At 50.4% G+C, this 14686-nt stretch overlaps 1 protein-coding gene across 3 annotated transcripts in view; it reads left to right on the forward strand.

The window, feature by feature from the left end:
- Hmcn2 (hemicentin 2) overlaps positions 1 to 14686 on the forward strand; it is a 152281-nt gene that overhangs the window by 75792 nt on the left and 61803 nt on the right. For all 3 annotated transcript variants that reach the window (XM_050155359.1, XM_050155357.1, XM_050155358.1), the window contains 12 exons: positions 1074 to 1352; positions 1905 to 2013; positions 2164 to 2333; positions 3674 to 3828; positions 4206 to 4302; positions 4816 to 4911; positions 9413 to 9589; positions 11101 to 11258; positions 12418 to 12541; positions 13252 to 13427; positions 14038 to 14134; positions 14254 to 14373. In XM_050155359.1, coding sequence (XP_050011316.1) covers positions 1074 to 1352; positions 1905 to 2013; positions 2164 to 2333; positions 3674 to 3828; positions 4206 to 4302; positions 4816 to 4911; positions 9413 to 9589; positions 11101 to 11258; positions 12418 to 12541; positions 13252 to 13427; positions 14038 to 14134; positions 14254 to 14373 — 1758 coding nt within the window. The remainder of the gene's footprint in view (positions 1 to 1073; positions 1353 to 1904; positions 2014 to 2163; positions 2334 to 3673; positions 3829 to 4205; positions 4303 to 4815; positions 4912 to 9412; positions 9590 to 11100; positions 11259 to 12417; positions 12542 to 13251; positions 13428 to 14037; positions 14135 to 14253; positions 14374 to 14686) is intronic.

The following is a 14686-nucleotide window of genomic DNA, read 5'->3' on the forward strand; positions in this document are numbered from 1 at the left end:
GACCTCTTGTGTTCCCATGGGATGGAGAAGCTTGCCCAACTCATACCTCAGGGATGCATGGGCCCTGTCCCTCCCTGGGAGGGTCTGACATCACATCTATGAATTTGCAGTCCTGAAGAGTGGGCTCAGAAAAAATGGAAGAGCCCTCACCAGGCATTGGTGACACACACCTTTAATCTCAGCACTCGGGAGGCAGAGGCAGGTGAATCTCTGTGAGTTTGAGGCTAGCCTGGTCTACAGAGTGAGTTTCAGGACAGCCAGGGCTGTTACACAGTGAAACAATGTTTCAAAACACTGTCTCTGCCTCTGGGTCAGGCAGAGCAGGGTGCTCTGGGGAGTCTGGAAACAGTGTGAGGGTCAGCAGGAGTTATTTGTCCCCTGGTAAAGTCAGCAAAGGTGCTCTGAATACATAGGTGCAGAGGGCTTGGGTGCCGGAGTCTGGAGGCGATGAGCTGAGGAAAGGGTGGGCCCACGGTAGCAACTGCCACCAGGGACTCCCAAGAGGCTCTAACACCTCTGGAATAGAATAAAAAATGCATGCCTATTACCTTTTCCAAGAGCCTCAGGGCCCTAGTAAGGTTTGAAGCATCTTGGGTCCCAGTTCATTATGGCACAGTATTACCTGGTGGCCATTCTATTGGTTCTACAACTCAGAGCCTGAGGGACATGTTCCCCACACCCGTTGGGCTTGGCCGTCATGATCTCTGAAAACACTTCAAATGTCAGGAGGCCCAAAGCCATACCTCATGGCTCAGATCTGCATTAGCCATCTGCCATCTCACTCTAAGGGTGAGGAGACTTCCAGAGGTAGCAGCCTAGTCTGGAGCCCTGGAGATCTGTCCCTGTTCAAGAGACAGGCTGGTGTTCTCCTGGTGACAAGCTTTCTGGGTGATAGCGGGAGCAGAAGAGATACAAGCAGGGGTGGGGAGGGGACTCAGGGACTGAGAGATGAGACACTTCCAGTGAGGGTCTGAGAGAGGCTGGGTAGAAGAGACTGTGTCCAGCCAATAGAAGGAGGCTGGGGAGCCTGGCTGTAACTGTTGATCCTCGAGATGGCCCTGTCTCTTCCTTAGTTTCACCTACCATCGAGGGTGCTGATGGAGGGCCGTACCTGGTGCAGGCCGTGGCTGGGAGGCCCGTGGCACTGGAGTGTGTGAGCAGAGGCCATCCACCCCCTACCATCTCCTGGCAGCACGAAGGGCTGCCAGTGATGGACAGCAACGGGACATGGCTGGAGGCAGGCGGTGCCCTGCAGCTGGAAAGCCCAGGCGAGGCGTCCAGTGGTCTCTACAGCTGTGTGGCCAGCAGCCCTGCTGGAGAGGCTGTGCTGCAGTACTCCGTGGAGGTGCAGGGTGAGCCAGCTGCGGAGAGGTCTCCTCCCATGCCCACTCTATGGGTGGAGGGTGGCAGGGAAGTTGTATGTACCCTCTTCCTGCGTGCCGTGGGTGGACAATGAAACCTGGAAACATGCGGTGGGAGAGACAAGGTTGAGCTACGGGGTCCTGATCTTCACTCTAGCACACGGCCCAGGACTAGCCTTTCCGGGAAGGATGACGTTCTGTCTTCTGTCCACAGAATAGGCATGGTCCAGGGTCTATGAGACCTGAAGCTGGGAGTGGGTGAGAGTCCTGCTCTGTGGACACTCAGTTCCTCCTTCCCAGACATGGCTCTATGTGGACAAAAGACAGAGAGCAGACTACAAGGCAGACAGGACTCCAGGCCACTGAGGACAGACATGAAATAAATGGTCTCTGGGGAGGCCATAGAGGCCCCTCTTACAGTCTTTACTGCTCCTGGAAGGTCTCCTGGGGGAGCATTTCAGGGGAACTAAAAGGCACTGGGGCCTTGGCAGAACTTAAGGCCAGGATGAGCTCCAGCCATCCAACAGCATGTCCTGCCCACAGTGCCCCCACAGCTACTGGTGGCTGAAGGCAAGGGTCAGGTGACTGCCGTCGTGGGACAGTCTTTGGATCTTCCGTGCCAGGCATCAGGTTCTCCGGTGCCTACTATCCAGTATGTGTGAAACTGGCCGGGGTGGGGACAGGCAGAATGTGGGCTGTGGTGAAGGGAGGGTGACAGGGAAGCCATTCAGGGGTGTAAACACGGTCATGAACCTATGGGAGGGAGGCTGCAAGGTCACTTGACCCCCTCTCCATCCGGCAGGTGGCTGCAGAATGGCCGCCCAGCCGAGGATCTGGCTGGAGTGCAGCTGGCCTCCCAGGGGACTGTATTGCACATCAGTCGTGTGGAACAGGCTCATTCAGGCCTCTTTGCCTGCCAGGCCACCAATGAGGCAGGGACATCTGGGGCCGAGGTGGAGGTCTCTGTGCATGGTGAGCGGGTCCCTGGAGTGGGGACTCTGAGGCAGTGGGCGACCTGAAACAGTGGGGGTGATAGAGCTGGAGGCCATGGCAGACTGGGAATGGCATGGGTCCTGTCTCATCTGTGTAGACTTCTAGGCTGGACTTCCAAAGACGAGGGTGGGACAGGCTTGTCTCAGCTGCCTATCACACTTGCTGTCTATCTGTCTGGGGACTTCCCAGCCTCCGGCCTCCACTCTCATCCGGTTTAGCACATCTAACCTTATTTAAATCTTTAGTAAGTGTCACTGTCCCGCCTCTGAGTCTGCCTAGTTCCTCCTTGTCTTTCAGGTCTGCCCTTCCCTCCAGGAAGCCTTCTTGATTCTACCACATGTTTCGGCCTCACTGTTCAGTCTCTCGTGGCTACTGCCGACCACTCTACTTCTCTGGAGTGATTTAACTGTCCCTCTCTATGCCAGCTCTGTGGCTCTGTGACCTCCAAAAGGGCAGCATGGTGGTCTTCTTTATTTTATGTGGGGCCTACAGCTGTTTTGGTCATAGGATGGACACTAAACACTCTTGTGGACACACCTGATAGGTGGATAGGTGCATAGAATGGATAACTGGATGGATGGCTGATTGGATGTATGGATAGGCAGTTAGGTGGGCGGCAGGATGGATGGATGGGTGGTTTAGCTGGTGAATGCATGGGCTAGATGGATAGGGAGGTAGATTAGTGGGTGAGTAGGTAGACGGATGGATGGACAGGTAGGTGGATGGATGGGTAAATAGATGGGTGTGTGGATGGATGGATGGATGGATGGATGGATGGATGGATGGATGGATGGACGTTGTGTGGATAGATGGATGTGGGGGATAGATGGATGGGTGGATATGTGGTTGGTTGGATGGATGGATGGATGGATGGATGGATGGATGGATGGTGTCTGGATGGATATGTGGGGGTGTAGATGGATGGATGGATGGATGGATGGATGGATGGATGGTGTCTGGATGGATATGTGGGGGTGTAGATGGATGGATGGATGGATATGTTGTTAGATGAATGGATGGATGGGTGGATGGGTGAATGTGGGTGGATGAATGGTTGCATGGATGCATGGATGGATATGTAGATGCACCTGTGGACGCATGGATTGGGAGAACTTGCAAAGGGAAAGCACTGTTATGTTGGCTCTCTGTGGGGAGCCCCTTCCCTTACCCAGGTGTTTGGGGAACAGGGGTTCTAGAAGCCATTCCTTTGGCCAGGGCTTCAAAGCCACACCTTCCCTTGTAGCCATTTAGGGAATTACTGGGTGCCCATCACAGAACTCTTGAGCTTGACTCGAGCTTTCTCCATCTTTCCTGCCCAGAGCTCCCCTCGGTGCACATCATGGGTGGTGAGAACCTCACAGCCCCTTTCCTGCAGCCTGTGACCCTCCAGTGTGTCGGTACCGGAGTGCCTACCCCAAGCCTCCGCTGGTGGAAGGATGGTGTGGCCATGGCAACCTCAGGGGGCAGACTTCAGGTACGGTTAGAGACCCAGGACTGGCTGTCAAAGAGCAACTCCACAGAGGACCTGGAGCCCCTGAGCTGCCTTTGCAGACGGTGGACATCAGAGCCCCTTAGCATATACACACTGAATAGCCCTTGGGTGCTATGCCTGGGGAATAGAGGGGTTCCTTAGCCCAGTCCAGGCCCTGGAAACTTAGCTACCAGAGGAAAAGGACAGAGGTGATATAATGGGAATTGAGAGGAGCCCAGGAATGTGGGTGCGGGGTCCATGTCTCCCTTGCAAGGCTTCCACCTACCCGTGGCAACCATTCTTACATCCTACCCTCTTTCTGACTGGGGCCTCGTCCTAGACCCTATGGCTTCCTTTCATCCCAGATTTTTCTCTCCCAGATTGGAAAAGCAGACCTGAGAGATGAAGGTGTCTACACGTGTGCGGCCACCAACCTGGCAGGGGAGAGCAAGAAGAATGTAACACTAAGGGTTCTGGGTGAGGGCTACAGCTTGATTGGAGTTCAAAGCCTGGGGTCACTGGTGATACCTCAAGGGACCTCGGTACCAAGAGTGGAAGTTTTAGATTCACAGCTGTGGGCTTAACCTTGCAAAGGGTAGACAGTGCCAAGACAAAGCAGTGGCCTTAGCTGGTGGACCCTGAAGTGTTTTCAGTGGTCACCTTGCCCACATTAATGGCTCCCTTGCTGGCTGGATTTGTGTTTGGGAGCTCATATGTGTCCCTGGCAGCATGGACAAGCCCTGTTGGGCTACTCTAGGACTGCCTGAGGTTCCAACTTCTACTGTGCCAGCTTTGGCTCCTCCATGGGGCTAAGGGTTGGGGGCAGCCCTTGCTCCGGTTTGGGGCTTTTATAAGGACAATCTCCTTAGTCCATGGATGTGAGCTTGTCACCAGAACTCTTTAGGAGAAGTTAGAAAAGACAAAAGAATGGGACTGGGGCTGCCCAGAGCCCACACCCTGTAAGAGTGGTTTCTCTTTGTAACCCCCTAGTGCCCCCTAACATTGAGCCTGGTCCAGTCAACAAGGCAGTTCTGGAAAATGCCTCAGTGACCTTGGAGTGCCTGGCTTCAGGTGTGCCCCCTCCAGGTAAGACCCCTCCCTTTGGCCAGAAGTCTGCTCTAGCCAGTCCTAATCCCCTGTGGAAGGGGCTGCAAGTGCCCAGAGCTTTGTACAGGTCAGGAACAAACCTGTATGAGTTCTGTTCAGAGGGTCTAGCATCCCTGATGAAGAATAGTATCCCCTCCAGCTGTTCCTCCCAAACCATATGGAAGAAAAGAACCAGGCACTTGGGTGAATCATACGAGTGCCCATATCCAGGCTAGGGTGGGACTTATCTGTGTGCCAGGAGGGAGGCCCATTTCCTGTCCCCTCATGAGCTAGGGACAGTCACTTGCTTTGGGTGGGTGAGCCCAGGAAGTACTTATCTCCTGTGGAGCCCCTGGGTAGATATAGTGGGCCCTGACTGGAGGTAAGAAAGCCCAAGGTACAGTGATCCATCCTTACCTTTGAGGCTGCTGTTGAGTGTGTTTGCCTTCTATGCCAGTGGTTCTCAACCTGTGGGTCACAACGTCTTTGTGGGTCCGTCACATATCCAGTATCCTGCATATCAGATATTTACATTATGATTCATAACAGTAGCAAAGTTATGGTTATGAAGTAGTAATGAAAATAATTGTATGGTTAGCGTCACCACAACATGAGGAGCTGTCCTAAAGGGTGGCAGCTTTAGGAAGGTTGAGAACCACTGTTCTTTGTTCTTCTGGGTGAGGGTGGCTATGGGAAAGAGGAGAGGGCTTGGCTGGCTTTGGTTCTCCCTTACTTGTAGTAAGAAAGCTGCTTGTTCTTTTCCTGGCCGCGCAGACTCCCAAAATAACCACACAGAATCTGTATTAATTAAATCACTGCTTGGCCTATTAGCTCTAACTTCTTATTGGCTAGCTTTTACATCTTTATTTAACCCATTTCCATTATTTTATATTTTACATGAGGCTCGTGGCCTACCAGCAAGGTTCGAGCCATGTCTGTCTCTGGTGGTGGCTTCTGGTGTCTTACTGACTCCACCTTCTTTTTCCCAGCATTCAGTTTGCCCCCCCCCAACCTAGCTCTGCTCTACCCTATCACAGGCCCAAAACAGCTTCTTTATTAACCAATGGTATTCACAGCATACAGAGGGGAATCCCATATTAGCACCCCTTTTCTGTTTAAATAAAAAGGAAGGCTTTAACTTTAACATAGTAAAATTATATATAACAAAATGGATATCAAGCAAGAATTATAGTTAGAATATTTATATCTACTTTATCTTTTATCATTAACTAAGGAAAGCTATAATTATCTATTCTTCAACTCCATCAAAGACTCCAGAAGGATGTAATATTACCTAAGTAAACAGGAAGCACATTGTAAACAAGTTCGAAAACTCTAGAATTGACAGAGACATCTCACTGCTTGGATAGTCACCCAAAGTTCTTTTGTATCTTTGGAGCATCCATCTTCATCCTACAGACCCGTAATATCCAAGACTTTTCCACAAAGCAGGAAATTTCAAAGACAGTTCCACCTATATTAGCAGTTTGTCAGTCACTTTTTTATGTGTCTTGCAGAGTGTCTGGCAGACATTCTGAAGTAGGAAACCCAAAGTACCATCTCACCTTTAGGGAAATTCAGCAGTCATGGGTCCTGCATGTCAAGTTCACATAGCATAACATCAAGCAGTCCAGGCAAGAGCAGTTTCTTGCCCAAATGACTAGCAAAATCCATAAGGAGCCTCTTTGGTGCCCATCATCCACTTGAAGTAACATGGTGCTTCCAGGAGCAGATGTGTCTCATTGTCATGAAAAGTCTTAAGTTCTTAAAACATTTTAAATGCCATATTCTGAAGGACTCTGAAAGATTTAAAGAATACCTATCTAACTGAAATATATCTCTATATATCTAGAAAACCTAACAAACATGATTACAAGCTTGACTATTATAGATGACTATCTATTAACATATATTTCTTAATTATACATTGTATTTTTAAAAGAACTGCACAATCACAATACCTTAATCAAGAGCAGAAATATATATCAATAGACCAAGATCCATACCAGTGCAAATTATGTATTTCTATACCATATCCCTCTTTAAATGTAAACAAACATTTATAAACAATATTTGAGAATTTAGGCATAGTTCTCTCCAAACTGCTTCCCACTTTTTCTTGGGTAAAGTATTTTTAGGGGTGTTCACTGTGACCTTTTAGTGGGTCTTGGTCCATCAAACCACATTAGTCTGGAATGAATCCACAGGTTCTTATTCTCTGTGGAAACAAAAGCAGAATCTCTTTTCCAAAGCAACAAATCCTTAGACCCATATTTTGAAATCAAGATAATTTAAAGTATATATGTTGGTTTAACTTAGCAATCCCCAGAATCAAATGTCTCTCTGCAGTCAAAAAATTCAAAGAAAACACAATAATATACACAATCCAGACTCTCTGTGTATTTTCTATCTTTAAGTGACTTATTATTTTTTTACTCTATTACTCTTTAATATTTATTTTATTATCTTTACTACTTTAGTCTATTACTGTCTATACTCTGTCTTTTTAAAGACTTTATTTTTTTCTAAAGTATTTACTTCCTTTTATGACTCTCTATACTCTTTATCTTCTCTCTTCCAAGCCTATGTACTTTTTAAAAACAAACTGTGACCAATTTAGAGGTCTTTTATGTCTGAATATGTCCTTATTGCATATCTGTAATCCTTTTCTGACCAGAACTGCTATTTTTTTAAATGCTAAGTGGGCATGGCTAGGGCCAACAGGGCGCTGCCTGCTTGCTCTGTCCTGTCCAGAATGATGGAAGCATGTTCAATGCCTCTGCAAGCTGCACACATCACCCCAGTTCCAAGTATACAGTGGCTCTATGTTGAACCATTAAGCAGTTTGTAACATGCTGCTCACAGACCCCATTTAAATGCTCCGTAGCCAGACCTCCTGAGAAAGAATTAGAGCTGTTTGTGCTTGTGAACCAGGAAGCCACCACTTTTATTTTTTAATTTTCATTTATTTATTAAAGATTTCTGACTCTTCCCTGCCACCGCCTCCCATTTCCCTCCCCCTCCCCCAATCAAGTCCCCCTCCCTCGTTAGCCCAAAGAGCAATCAAGTTTTCCTGCCCTGTGGGAAGTCCAAGGACCACCCACCTCCATCCAGGTCTATACTAGGTGAGCATCCAAACTGCCTAGGCTCCCACAAAGCCAATACATGCAGTAGGATCAAAAACCCATTGCCATTGTTCTTGAGTTCTCAGTAGTCCTCATTGTCCACTATGATCAGCGAGTCCGGTTTTATCCCAGGCTTTTTCAGACCCAGGCCAGCTGGCCTTGGTGAGTTCCCGATAGAACATCCCCATTGTCTCAGTGTGTGGGTACACCCCTCGCGGTCCTGAGTTCCTTGCTCGTGCTCTCTCTCCTTCTGCTCCTGATTTGGACCTTGAGATTTCTGTCAGTGCTCCAATGTGGGTCTCTGTCTCTGTCTCCTTTCATCCCCTGATGAAGGTTAATATTCAAGAGGATGCCTATGTGTTTTTCTTTGGGTTCTCCTTATTAAAAAAGAAGCCACACAGTTTTTACTGCACCTCTCTTAAATAGACGCGTCACTCCTGCTCACCGTGAGCCCATCTAGGAAAAAAAAAATTGTGGCTACCAAGAAACTGTGCTAAACTCTGTCCTTTTTTGCCTAGAATTACTCTTCAAGCTCTCTCAGGTTTTATGTGGATTTAGCTAGCACATGTTGGAGCACCAATTTGTAGTAAGAAGGCTGCTTATTTGTTTCCCAGCTGCCCAGACTCCCAAAGTAACCATACAGAAACTGTATTAATTAAATCACTGTTTGGCCTATTAGCTCTAACTTCTTATTGGCTAGCGTTTACATCTTAATTTAGCCCATTTCCAATATTTTATATTTTACTATGAGGCTCGTGGCCTGCCAGGAAGGTTCCAACCATGTCTGTCTCTGGTGGTGGCTCTATGGTTTCTCCTGACTGCCTCCTTTCTCCCAGCATTCAGTTTAGTTTTTCCCCACCTAGCTCTGTTCTACCCTATCACAGGCCCCCCAAAAAACTTCTTTATTAACCAATGATATTCACAGCATACAGAGGGGACTCCCACATCACTTACTCTAGCTGACTAGCCCTCTTCCTGGAACTTCCTCTTAGTTGCTGGTCTTGTCTCCTGTCATGCTGTTGTGTTCTGTCCTCGGTCCCCTTCCTAAGAACTAGGCTGTTTGGATGTTCACCTTACTAGACCTGGAAGGAGGTGGGAGGTCCTTGGACTTCCCACAGGACAGGGAACCCGGTCTGCTCTTCAGGCTGATGAGAGAGGGGGAGTTGATTGGGGGAGGGGGAGGGAAATGGGAGGCGGTGGCGGGGAAGAGACAGAAATCTTAAATAAATAAATAAATAAATAAATAAATAAATAAATAAATAAATAAACTCTGATTGTCTCTAGCATTGGAAGAAGTGTGTGCTCACTCTGGAAGTTTCTCTGCGTGCCCCTATAGCCAACATCTGATAGGATGTTTGCACGTCTTTTCTCTCCAGATGTCTCCTGGTTCAAGGGCCGCCAGCCTATCTCTACCCAAAGAGGGGTGACAGTTTCAGCTGATGGGAGAGTTCTTCATATTGAACGAGCCCAGCTTTCTGATGCAGGGAGCTACCGCTGTGTGGCGACCAATGTGGCGGGCAGTGCAGGGCTTCAGTATGGCCTACGGGTCAACGGTGAGTGGCCAGGACTATAGAGCCTTTTCCAAAATGCTTGTTTTCTTTCCATTTGTCTAGCCTCCTGTCTCTTGTCTACTTGTTTTTCAGCTTATCTACCCATGCATTTGTCTGTTCATCCCCCGCCTATACATCCATCCTTCTGCCCATCCACCACTCACACACCTAACTTTACGTTCATCCATCCACCCACCTATGCTTCCATCTATTCACCCATATATCTACCCATCTGCCATCTACTTTTCCATTTATCCATCTATTTACTATCTATTCACCCACCACCCACCCACCCATGTACCCCATCCATTTACCCATACATCCACCTATCTACCCACCTACCAATTAATCCTTCCATTTACCCATCCACCATCCATCCATCCATCCACTGAACCACCATTCACCCATCTATCCATCCACTCATCCATCCATTCATCCATCTATCTACCCATTCACTAGCTAGCAAGTCAGTCTCTCATTCATTCATATAAACTGTTAATTGCCCGTTCATTTATCCAACTGTCCATGTATTCCAAACTTTGGTCCACCCATTTACCCAGCCATCCAGTCTTCTATGTATACAAATATCTGCTCATCCATCATTAATACAACATCCGTCTCTCCAACCCTGTGCCCACTCATCTCATCACTGTTCCATTCCTCCATCTAAGTTACAGAGATGTAGGAAACACGAGAAACTGAAGGGAGCCTGGGTTTTGACTGAATTTCCCTGGGGTCATATGAACCTCACATGGAGCCCCAATGGCGGACCAAAGGAACAGTTCCACCCAAGTCCACCTTGGGAAACCAATGAGTTTATTGGACTTGCGTACAGGTTTCTCACAGGAGTATGGATGACCCCCCCAAACAGGGATGTTAGCAAAAAGTCACATATCAGCGTCTCAAAGGCTGCATAGAGCCCCCCTTCTGTCCGTCTCCCACCTCCTATAGCACCCTTAGCGTCCTCTCGCACCCCCAGAGACCATGTGCAGCTATAGGGGAAGGAGTAGCCTTCCCCACCTTCTTCAGTGAGGGAACCCCAGAAGGCCTGATCTTGTGAGGGTCTCAAACAGGAAGTCCCAACTGCTCTGGTGAAGATGATAATGGCTATGACATGTATGGAGGCCAACACTGCCCAACGCTGGGCATGCCTGGAGCATACAAACTAAGAGGTGTGGTTTTCTAGGGTGTCTGTGTCTCACCTGAGATCTGGGCCCGGAGGACCCTCAGCCCTTGCTTCCCCTACAATTCCCAGGATAAGTCACTTCTGCTGACCCAAGGCCTGAATTCAAGTATAGTGTCTGCCACATTGTAGCTGCTTAGCCTTGGGCAGGTGACCTCCCCTCTCTGAGCCTCAATTTCTCATTAGTAGAGACCTCTGATGTTGACACATGTCTGCCAGGCTGCCTGGACTGGGATGTTTTTGTCTGTGACCTGCATTCCTGAGGGTAACCAGCCTGTGTCACTTGCAGTGGGGCTCACTAACCGCTCTTCCCTGCCACCCATCTTTGCAGTACCACCCCGAATCACCCTGCCACCCAGCCTGCCAGGCCCAGTACTACTTGGCACACCCTTCCGCCTAACCTGCAATGCCACTGGCATCCCCAACCCTACGCTGATATGGCTGAAGGATGGAAACCCTGTATCCCCCAAAGGGAACCCTGGCCTCAAGGTGAGTAGCACTGGGTGGCCCCTGAGCAACCTCCTCTGTGTTCCCTAGGGACTGGCAGCAGAGGTCAGGCCCTGGGAGCCTAGTCTGAGGGAGAGGCAGAGTCCCTGCTCACTGGGATACGCTACATGCCACTGATGCCAGCCAAATATGTAACCTAGGGTGTTTGGTAGCCACACTGAAATGAGGAATAAGGAGCTAGCTCTGTTGGTGCATGCCCAAACCCTCAGCACTCAGGAGGCTGAGGCAGGAGGATCACCATGACTTCAAGACTAGGCCGATCAACACAGTGAGTCCCAGGCCAGTGCTGGCTATACATTGGTCTGTCTCACTTCTCCCTCAAAAAGAAGTAATGAAAAGGGCTGGGGATGTAGCAGTCGATAGAGTCCTTGCCCAGCATGCACGAGGCCCTGGCTTTCTTTCCCAGCATTGCATTAGTGAGGCACGCTGGCATACACCTGGAGTAGCAGCGCTCAGGAGGTAGAAGCTGGAGGACCAGGGTTATTCTCCACTGCATGAAAAGTTCAAGATCAACCTGAACTATATGTGACCTTTCCTCAGGGGGAAAAAAAAAGCAAACCATTTTTTATTTCACGTCTGAAACAGGGTCTCACTATGTAGCTCTGGCTGTCCTGGCACCCGTTTTGTAGAATATAGACCAGACTGACCTTGAACTCACAGCGATTTGCCTGTCTCTGCTCCCCAAGTGCTGTGTGCCATACCATGCAGAGCAAAGGCAAACCAATTTTGATGTTATCAAATCCAATATCAGAAAAAACGTTCATTTTGTCACGTGACAAGTGTAAAAAGTCACTCATGAGATGTCCCTTGCTTTGATGTTCACACCAACTCTGATTATGTGTTTTATACACATGGTCCATCTCAATCTCATAGCCTCTTGAGGTGTCCTGGCTTCTCATGGCAAGCAGCCACTGGGGTAGGCAGAATGGCTCCGGTGGCTCTTCTAGAGACAGGTAAAACTGCCACCAGCCAGCAGGGTCCTCAGGCTCAGGGGTGCAGCCTATGGATCCCCTGCCTTGGAGGACCCCAGGGGTCTGGAACAGGATTCACTTTGGGTGTGGTACCAGGTCTCACTCCTCAGGACAGGCACTGTCCCTGTAGTGGGAGCTGAGTTTGATATGGACTTCCCTTTGGGGTACAGATCTTCCCTGGAGGCCAAGTCCTCACTGTGGCCAGTGCCCACGCTTCTGATGAGGGCAGCTACTCCTGCATAGCAGTGAGTGCTGTTGGCGAGGACCGCAGGGATACCATTCTGCAAGTTCACAGTGAGTCTTCCACCTGGGGGCGAGGGTGGGCACTACTATAAGGTAGCCAGTTCAAGAAGCTGGGCTTGGAGCCGGCGGTGGTGGCGCACGCCTTTAATCCCAGCACTCGGGAGGTAGAGGCAGGCAGATCTCTGGGAGTTCGAGGCCAGCCTGGTCTACAAGAGCTAGTTCCGGGACAGGCACCAAAGCTACAGAGAAACCCTGTCTCGAAAAACCAAAAAAAAAAAAAAAAAAAAAGAAAAAAAAAAAAGCTGGGCTTGGGGGGACATCCACAACCTCCACAACCATGTGCCCCGCCGGGGAAGGGAGCAGATGGAAGAAATGAGAGTCACCACCTGACCCTGTGGTCACCATTAGTTACTAGAGCCCTGTCCTGGGGCAATAAGCGTCCCTGGAGGTGAGCAAGTGGCAGGCAGGTGGCCATGCAAGGCCAGGAGCTCTATGGTTAGGGCATGGGGGAGAAGCATGAAGCTCCAGGGTTGGGGCAATGTGTGGCGAGTGAGGAGGGAAGCCCAGGGCTCTCTGGCTCCCACACTGGGGGGGAGTCGGGACTTGCCCCCACACCTATACAACAGGACGGAGGAGGCAGGACTAAGCTGGGCGTGACTCTCATCCCCTGGCTGCGGGAATTGGCTAGGCCGCTGCAGCTGTGGCCTTTTGTTAGTGCTCTGTCACTCACCTTAGGGTTTCCTCTGCTGTCTGCACCACAGTGCCCCCCAGCATCCTCGGAGAAGAGCTGAATGTGTCTGTCATAGTCAATAAATCAGTGGCACTGAAGTGCCAGAGCCGTGCTGTGCCTCCCCCCGAGCTCAGATGGCAGAAGGATGGGAGACCCCTGGAGCCTCACCCTGGCATACGCTTCTCCGCAGACAAGGCCGTGTTGGAGGTGTGTAGTTATGCAGCTGGCTGCTGAAAGCAGTAGCTGAGCAGGGCAGGGCTTGTGGGTGTCCCAGATACCTGTGAGCAGTGTTCAGCTCAATGTGACCAATGACCACCCACCAGGAGACATAGCCCTCAGAGTCTCCCCCAGGACCCCACCCATCACCTTGTGATGTGACCATTCCCACCTCCAAGAGTCACCCTTTGATCTCCTCTCCTTTCACTTCAGTCTTCAAAGCCATGGTGCAGCCTCATTACCCCCAGGTTGGGGACTGACCCCAAGATGGCAGATCCCTTACCCATCATCCTTTACTCTCCACCTTTTCTTCTGTTGGACTTTCTGAGGACTGTGGGAATGAAGAAGGGCTGGGGGAGGACTAGCTCACAACGTGTGCAGCCTCTTGGCAGATCAGGGCTGTGGATCTGATGTAGAGGAGCCAGAAGGGTGACATGGAGCAACCCTGACTTCTAGAAAACTCTCGGTGTCACAGGCAGGGAGCTGTTGTCACAGCTTCACAGTCCACGGGGGAGATCAGACTCAATGAGGTCACATGACATGATGAGGGTGACACAACCCATCTAGGGGTGACACCACCTCTGCTTGACTCACTGGCCAGGTGGACCAAGTGAAGGTGCGGGATGCGGGACGCTACACCTGTGAGGCCCTGAACCAGGCCGGCCGCTCTGAGAAGCACTTCAACTTGAATGTCTGGGGTGAGAGTCTCCAGGGTCCTTCCCCCGGGGCTGGCTTTCAGATCCCAGGAAGAAGGGATACCTAATCTGGGCCTCCCTCCCATCCCAGTCCCCCTCAACTCCTGTCTGCTCTGAACCAGTCCCTCCAGCGTTTCCCTCAAAGGAGCCTTACACTCTGACCGTGAGCGAGGGGCAGACTGCCAGATTGTCGTGTGACTGCCAGGGCATTCCCTTCCCCAAGATCTCATGGAGGAAAGACGGTAGGATGGCTGCCCTGCCCTTACCCAGCTCTCCCTCCCCTGGCACTCCTCCCCCAGCACATCTCTATCCAGCACCCCCTCACCCAGCACCCCCCACCTAGCACCCCCTTACCCAGCTCCCCCTCACCCAGCACCCTCTCACCCAGTACCCTTCATCCAGTACCCCCTCACCCAGCACCCCTTCACCCAGCACCCTCTCCTCCAGCTTCCCCTCACCCAGCACGCCTTCACTCAGCACCCCTCCCCCAGCACCCCTCACCTGGCACCCCCTCACCTGGCACCCCCTTACCCAGCACGCCTCACCCAGCACCCC

This window comes from Alexandromys fortis, unplaced genomic scaffold (assembly GCF_014885135.2).
Source record: "Alexandromys fortis isolate MF-2015 unplaced genomic scaffold, M_Fortis_MF-2015_v1.1 scaffold_72, whole genome shotgun sequence".
Classification (NCBI taxonomy): domain Eukaryota; kingdom Metazoa; phylum Chordata; class Mammalia; order Rodentia; family Cricetidae; genus Alexandromys; species Alexandromys fortis.